The sequence below is a fragment of the Balaenoptera borealis genome, assembly GCF_965194805.1.
Source record: "Balaenoptera borealis genome assembly, chromosome: 19".
Lineage (NCBI taxonomy): Eukaryota > Metazoa > Chordata > Mammalia > Artiodactyla > Balaenopteridae > Balaenoptera > Balaenoptera borealis.
Window position 1 is genome coordinate 59,405,110 of NC_138878.1, and position 8,044 is coordinate 59,413,153.

The 8,044-nt window shown below is 50.3% G+C and overlaps 1 protein-coding gene across 2 annotated transcripts in view; it reads left to right on the forward strand.

Moving 5' to 3' along the window:
- Window positions 1-8,044, forward strand: part of MARK4 (microtubule affinity regulating kinase 4) — a 32,501-nt gene that overhangs the window by 19,257 nt on the left and 5,200 nt on the right. Inside the window, exons 13-17 of one of the 2 annotated variants that reach the window (XM_082369717.1) lie at window positions 1,192-1,409; window positions 3,824-3,927; window positions 6,118-6,396; window positions 6,540-6,619; window positions 7,605-7,649. In XM_082369717.1, coding sequence (XP_082225843.1) covers window positions 1,192-1,409; window positions 3,824-3,927; window positions 6,118-6,396; window positions 6,540-6,619; window positions 7,605-7,649 — 726 coding nt within the window. The remainder of the gene's footprint in view (window positions 1-1,191; window positions 1,410-3,823; window positions 3,928-6,117; window positions 6,397-6,539; window positions 6,620-7,604; window positions 7,650-8,044) is intronic. The other variant, XM_082369716.1, reaches the window with a different exon arrangement.

Genomic DNA, 8,044 nt, shown 5'->3' on the forward strand with positions numbered 1-8,044 from the left:
CTCTGAAGTTCTAGAACACGTTTAACCCCCAGGTTCTAAAACTGTAAATTCCCAAGATGTTCTAAAGAACAAAATTTGTTTTGTTTTGTTTTTGAAACTATCACACTCACATCCTTCAAAACTTGATAGCACAGGAAGGGTAGATGGTAAAAAAGTCTTTGTCCTACACGTATCTCGCAGCCCCCAGTCTTCCTTGGAGGCAGCCGCTGTTACCGGTTTTATATCAATTCTTTCGGAGAAGTTTCATTCATATATAAGTATATAAAGAGACAGATGTGAAAAGAAGGAGAAAGAAAAATTTTTAAATGCATAAAGATGGATAAATACAATATTAATATATTAATATACTATAAAGATATATTCTCTCCTTTTAATAGAAATGATAGCCTTTGGGCAACGTTCATTTATAAACAAGTATAGATAAATAGATACAGTTAAACACTTTTCCCCCTTTTTTTTTTTAATATTTTATTATTTATTTGGCTGCGTTGGGTCTTCGCTGCTGCGCATGGGCTTTTCTCTAGTTGTGGCAGGCAGGGGCTACTCTTCATTGCGGTGCGCGGGCTTCTCATTGCGGTGGCTTCTCTTGTTGCGGAGCACGGGCTCTAGGCATGCGGGCTTCAGTAGTTGTGGAGCGCAGGCTCAGTAGTTGTGGCGCACGGGCTTAGTTGCTCCACGGCATGTGGGATCTTCCTGGAGCAGGGCTCGAACCCGTGTCCCCTACATTGGCAGGCGGATTCTTAACCACTGCGCCACCAGGGAAGTCCTTCCCCCTTTTTATACACATGATAGCCCACTGTAGACCTCATACCTTGCCTTGCCTTTTCTACCTCACAGTCTATCTTGAAAATCTTTCTGTATTGGAACATTTTTTATAGTTGCATAGTACTCCATTGTGTGACAATATCTTGACTTACTTAGTTATTCCCATATTAAGGGGCATTTAGCCTGTTCCCAGTCCTTTGGCCTGAAAAAAAAAAAAAAAGGATGCAGTGAATAACCTGTATGTGTGTCATGTCATTTATGTGGAGCTTCTGGGTCAGTATATATGTTGTCACTTAGATGTTATCAGAATGGCCCATGCAAAGGTTGTAGCCTATGTGAGGAATTCTAAGGTCCTAAGGATCATCTGGAGTCGGTTCTGGCTTTTCCAGGTGACGCCAACCCTAAACTGTCCCCTCCCTCTACCAGGTGGCCCATCCCCTGCACCCCTGCACCCCAAGCGCAGCCCAACCAGCACAGGGGAGGCGGAGCTGAAGGAGGAGCGCCTGCCAGGCCGGAAGGCGAGCTGCAGTGCCGCGGGGAGCGGGAGCCGAGGGCTGCCCCCCTCCAGCCCCATGGTCAGCAGCGCCCACAACCCCAACAAGGCAGAGATCCCAGAGCGGCGGAAGGACAGTACGAGCACCCCTGTGAGTGGAGGGGCTGGGGGATGGGACCAGGGGTGCCACCACCTGTGGCCCAGCCTATCGATGCCACCTGGGTCACATTTTTCAGACTCTGCCGTTTCCTATCCTGTTCCCCAGACCACCACACGGGACTCTTTGTTTTATCCATTCAGTCATTCACTCAACAGACATTTATTGAGTGCTCTCTCTGCCTAAGCTTGTGCTTGATTCTAGTGTATAAATTAGGATTCAGTGTCAGAAAGAAGTACTCTGTGCTTTCGACGGGAAGGATTTAATACGGGGAATTAGGTGTGGTGTTTACACAATTGTAGGAAGGGCTGGAGGGGCAGGCAATAGACAAGACCTACAAGAATGACATATTGCCACAGCAGAATTGACCCACCAAGGGAGCTGCCACCTCTGAGGCCACCTCTAGCTCTGTTGAATTCAAGAACATACGGTCATGGCTGCAATGCAAGACTCAGAAACTTCATTCTCCGGAAGAAGAGCCTCTGCTGCCCAGAAGTCTGGAGAACCGGCACTGGTGCCCTGCTGAAGCAAAGACCCTCATCTCACGGATTTGCCTGTGTGAGCCCAAGTCAAAGGGGGGCAAGAAAGTGGCTGCCACCCCTTTTCCACCTTCCAGATCTTCATGAGTGCAAAGATTGGCAGAACCCATTCATATCCAGAACCTGGGCTGCAGAGGAGTTTCTGGGGAATGTAGCATTTGGCTTTCTTGCTTCTACAGCTCCTTAGAATAATATAATACAAGCTAAGGGAACCAAAACATCCTCATCATCAGAGACAAGGGTGGAGACAAGTTACAGGAAGGTGGTCAGGATGCTGAAGCTACATAGACCGGAGTTTGAATTTCATTGATGAGCTGTGTGACCCTGAGCAAGTAACTTCCCCTCTCTGAGCTTCATTATTCCACCCTGTGAAGATGAGCTCATCAAAGAACTTGGGTTGTTGGGAGGATCTTGTACAGTCTTCACACAGTGTCTGGCTCAGTAAGCACTCAATGAATGAGAGCTGTTGTAATTGTTGAAATAAACCCACACTTTAAGAAAGTAGAAAAGGAACAGCAAACTACACCACCACCCCCCCCCCCCCCGCCCAGAAAAGCAGTAGAATAAAGGAAATAATAAAGAGAAGAAAGGAAATCAATAAAGGAGAAAACAGATGTACCCTAGAGAAAATCAACAAGCCAAAGTCTGATTCTTTGAAAAGATTAATAAAATCAATGGACCCCTAGAAAGACTAATTAATAAAAAAGACAGTACATAACATTGTAAATCAACTATACTTCAATTTAAAAAAAAAAAGAAAGAAAAACTACAGCAAACACAAAATTACCACTATCAGAAGTGAAAAAGAGAACTTTGTTCTAACATAAAAAGGTAGTAAGATGGTATTAGGAACTACTCTATGCCAATAAATTTGACAACTTAGACAAAATTGACAAATGTCTTTAAAAACACAGTTAACCAAAACTGACACGAGAAGAAATAGAAAACCTGAACAGTATCAACATCTTCCCATAAAGAAAACTCCAGACCCAGATGGCTTTAAGCTGGTGGAAGTCTTCCACGCACTGAAAGAAGGAATAATACCCAACTTAGGCAGACTTCCAGAGGAAAGAAAGAGGGATCGCTTTCCAACACATTTTGTGAGGCAACAGAATCCTGATATGCCATTCCTGTCCTCGGAGAGCTCCGTGCAGTAGCGGGTGGGGATGTATGTGTGAACAGATGTGGTCACTCAGAGTGATCAAGGCTGTAGCAGGGAGTGCAAAGAAGGTAGCTGACTCAGCCTGGGGCCAGGGCGCGGATATATTATGAACTGACACCTGAAAGATAGCTAAGAGTGAGTCAGAGGGAAAGGTAGGAGGAATATCCAAGCAGATAAGACAGCATGTGCAAAGGCCTTTATGAGGAGAGACAGCATGGCATGAATAAGTATGTTTTTCAAAGTTTGATGTGGCTGGAGGTGGGGGAGAGCTGGGAGAGGAGAGGGGGGCAAGGCTGCCCCCTGGGAACCTTCCCTGACCTTCTCTCCTCCCAGCTCCAAGGCCTTCTATGACTCTCAGCCTACATTCTGGGATGGCCCACTAACCCTTCATGTCTTTAGCCAAAGTACAATAAACCACCTACTCACTTTCAGTTCACACACAGGCCCCTGCCTCGTTCCTTTTATTTTTATTTATTTTTTTATTATTATTATTTTTTGGCTGCGCCTTGCAGCATGCGCGATCTTAGTTCCCCGACCAGGGATCGAACCCGGGCCCCCTGCATTGGGAGCACGGAGTCTTAACCACTGGACCGCCAGGGAAGTCCTCCCCGCCTCGTTCCTAATGAGGGAGGCCAGAGAGGGTAAAAGGGGGGATTAAGGGGTATCCCTTTGCTCCCTCACTCTCCTCCTGGCCTTGTCTCCTGCAGAACAACCTCCCCCCCAGCATGATGACCCGCAGAAACACCTACGTTTGCACAGAACGCCCGGGGGCTGAGCGCCCATCCCTGTTGCCAAATGGCAAAGAAAACAGGTATGGAGGGAGGGCAGCAACAGGGAGGGGGCAGTGGGGTGTAGGTGAGCAGGGCCCCCCTTGATCTCAGATGATAGATGCGGGGAAGGGGTGCCATGGGGACTGGGGAGTCTGTGTCTGCCCTTCCCTTGGCAGAATCTACCCATGTCCTCCCTCTCCCAGACTCCCCTGAAAATCCTCCACCCTTAATTAATTAGCCGTCAGCACCAGGAAAGCAGTCTGACCCATTCTCTGCCTACGAGCCTTGGGAACCTGAGTTGATTCTTTTTTTTTTTTTTTGAATGATCCATTTTTAGAGCTGGAGAGAAGCCCCAGATTGTCACAGCTTCAACATCCTCTGGTTGGCTGGGTTTCAAACTTCTTTGCCTGAGTCTGTTCGGTCTCTTTCAGCTGGCATGTGAGGGAAACCAGTACAGACTGGCTGGAGCATAAAAAGGGAATGAATTGGTTCACATCCCAGTTCAAGTCTGGGAGTGGGGCAGGCTTCAGGATAATGACACTGCCGCCCACCGGGACTGGCAGGCGTGACGCCGAGGTGCACTCTGGGAAGCACCTGATAAACAGATGCGGGTGTTACTCTTTGGTGGGGGCGAGGTAATGGAGTGGCTGAGGGCATTGATTCTGTGGCTACTCAGCTCCGAGTTTGAATCTTGCCTCTTAGCCCTTTGGCAGGTATCCGAGCCTCCATTTCCTCCTGTGTAAGATGGGGCTGCTGTTCTCTGCCTCCAGACCCTATTAGAGGGATCCAGTGGAGATCAGGTGTGTCCTTGTACCTGGCACAGGGCCTGAGACACAGAAGGCATTTGATGAATACGAGCTTTTTTGTGGTTGTTAAATAAAAATAATAACAGCCAACAGTTTTCAAGCAGTAACCATGTGCCAGGCCTCTGTACATTAGCTAGTTGAATGCCCCTAACAATTCTATGAGGTCGATCCTGCTATCTCCATTTTACAGCTGAGGAAATGAGGCATAGATGGGTTAAGTAACTTGTCCCAGGCCACACAGCTGGTAAGTCAAGGAGCAAAGATTCCAGACTGATTCCAGAATCTGTACTTGTAACCACTATAATATATAGCCTCCCAGTTCTGGCCGAGAGGTAAGTGTATAGTTAGATTATAGATTCAGGAATGAAAAGACCCCAGAGTGCAGTGGATGAGATGGAGGTTTAGTCCTCTGTGATGCAACCATCCAGAGGTAGGAGGCAGGGTCCTCCAAGGATTCAGGACCAATCTCAACATGAAGCTCCAGCTCTGGATCTGAGGCCACTGCACCAATTGCCACTATTTCCCAACCAGCAAGTAGGGTGGAAAGAAAGTGGAGTGCAAACTGCTTTCTTTTTAGAGGCGTGACCCGGAAATGGTACAGAGCACTTCTCTTTATATTCTCTTGGCCAGAGCATGGTCACATGACCACCCCTAGCTGCAAGGGGGGCTGGGAAATGTAGTATCTGGCTGGGCAGCCATGTGCAATGTTCATACTCTAAGGGGTTTGGTCACTAAGAGTAAAACAAGGTGTATGGATTCTGGGAGAGAGGTAGTGGTATCTGCCAATCAGGGCTCCCTCTTTGAGATCCAGGCTGGTCCCGGCTCCCTAGGATAGAAATTGGAGGTCTGGCTCCTGCTGTCAGGACTGGGAGCCTCAGAGGGCCTAGAGGAGGGTCCTGGGCTAGTGGAGCCACCTCTGCCCACACAGCGTCTTGAGAGAGTTAGGGAGAGGGTGCCTTCCTCTTTCTTTTCACCTGTTGAAACGTTTTCATAATGAACGTAGGTCCCCTTGATGTTCACATCTATTCCTTTCCCACGATTGAATAATAGCAAAGTGTTTGCACACTTGGTTTGGTTCCTGAGGTTTGGATGGCAAATAGCAAGGGATTCATCCAAAAATGTATCTGAATCTATTCAATTGCCGAGTTTGGAGAGAGGAGAATTGGGGATAGGGGACAGATTGGAGGGGGCAGAGTTTAAAGAAAGGGTAGTTTGAAGGAGGGACGACTTGGGAGTTGAGACGAGGAGGTAAGACAACACTAGGGCTGCACAGTGCACCGCCCGCACGACGTACACAGCAGCCCTGCCTCTGAGCCCCAGGTTGCTAGAGGTTTCTGATCTCAGGAACGACCAGTGGAGAAGCAGGGGGCTGGGGACTTGGCCTGCCTCAAGGCCCCACCCTGACTTGTACCTCTCTGCCCACAGCTCGGGGACCCCACGGGTGCCCCCCGCCTCCCCCTCCAGTCACAGCCTGGCTCCCCCGTCCGGGGAGCGGAGCCGCCTGGCACGCGGCTCCACCATCCGCAGCACGTTCCACGGCGGCCAGGTCCGGGACAGGCGGGCAGGGGGCGGGGCAGGTGGGGGCGTGCAGAACGGGCCCCCCGCCTCTCCCACGCTGGCCCATGAGGCCACACCCCTGCCCCCTGGGCGGCCCCGCCCCACCACCAACCTCTTCACCAAGCTGACCTCCAAACTGACCCGAAGGTGAGCCCCACGGGATGTGGGGTCTGGGGAGCGGGTTGGGGGCGCTGACGGGGCCTAACCTGTCTTCTGCTCTACTCTGCCTCTGTATCCCCACGTCTCCTCCTCTTCCTCCTTCACCCTTCACCTCCCTCCTCACGCTGCAGGGTTACCCTCGATCCCTCTAAACGGCAGAACTCTAACCGCTGCGTTTCGGGCGCCTCTCTGCCCCAGGGATCCAAGATCAGTAAGTCCCCTCCACCCTCTGCTTTCACTGGCTCTGCCTCTCTATCTGCATGTCTGACCTGTGTGCGGGCCTGGCGGGAGGGGGCGCTGTGAGTCGGGTAGGGGCTCCGGTGGTTCATTTCCTCACTCAGTTAATAAACAATAGTCTGGCCTCTGGAGCCAGACTCTTGGGGTTCAGACCCGAGCTCTTCTGAGTGCCCTTAAGCAAATGACTCAACTTCTCTGGGCCTTACTTTCCCCTTCCCTAAAATGGGGATAGTGATAACCGTACCTTCCTCATAGGGTTGTTGTGCGGTGAGGTATATCACTAAGTGAGGTGATGCATGGACTGAGCTTAAAATCTTGCCTTGGAAAATGCTTTATAAATATTTACTATTACTATTCTGTGAGTGTCTACTGTGTGCCTGGCACCATCGTGGGCCCAGAGTAAAGTGAACAAAAGGGATAAAATCCCTGCCCAGGACATTCTACTAGGGGACCCAGACAGTAAACAATAAATAAGTAAAATATGTATACTGTCAGGTAGTGACAAGTACTAAGGAGAAAAAGGAAGCAAGGAAGGGGGGGTCAGGGGTGTGGAGAAGGGAGGGTGCAGTTTTAAATGGGGCAGGCCTCACTAAGGAGGTTTCATTTGAGTACAGCCTGAAGGAGGGGTGTGTGTGTGTGTGTGTGTGTGTGTGTGTGTGTGTATGTGTGTGTGTCCTTCTATATGTAGGTATGTGTCTCTGCCCACCCACCCCCCTCTTTTGTCTTCCAAATCCTTCAGTATCTTTCCTCCAGCCTGCACTAACCATCTCAAACGGGGCTCCGCTTCTGGGCATGGAGAGGGAAATCAAATCCTGACTCCCAGCCCTCCCCAGCCCAGCTCCATACAGCAGGGAGGGACCAGGGCTGAGGCAGGGCCTGGCCAGAGTCCTGGAGCCAGTGGGTTGAGGGAGAGGCCCCTATGTCCAGATTAGACACTCTTCCCCCCTCCCCTCCCCTAGGGTCACAGACGAACCTGAGAGAATCGGGGGACCTGAGGTCACAAGGTGAGTGCATGTGCCTCCCCTGAGTGCCACACCAGCCCCTCCCCTTTTGCCTGTCTCAGACCCCACTTGTGTAAGTACCTCTCCTCACCCCCCCCCACCAGACCCTTAGATGGGGCCCAAGCCTCATCCTCATCCTCCAAGGCCAACTTCCTGAAATGTCCCTATGACCCTCCCTTCTCTGCTGGCTCCTCTTACCCACCCCCGCCCCCTTGATTTCCTCTCATTTCCACCTCCATCCCTGAGCATTATCCCTTGACCATCTTTAACTTCAGCCTCTCCCATCTCTAACCCACTCCTCCCCCTGTTGACACCACACCTCCTTTCCCCTCTCATCCAATGAGGCACAAGGGTTGCCAACAGCTCTGGGCCATTGTAGAAACCCAAGTGGAAATAAA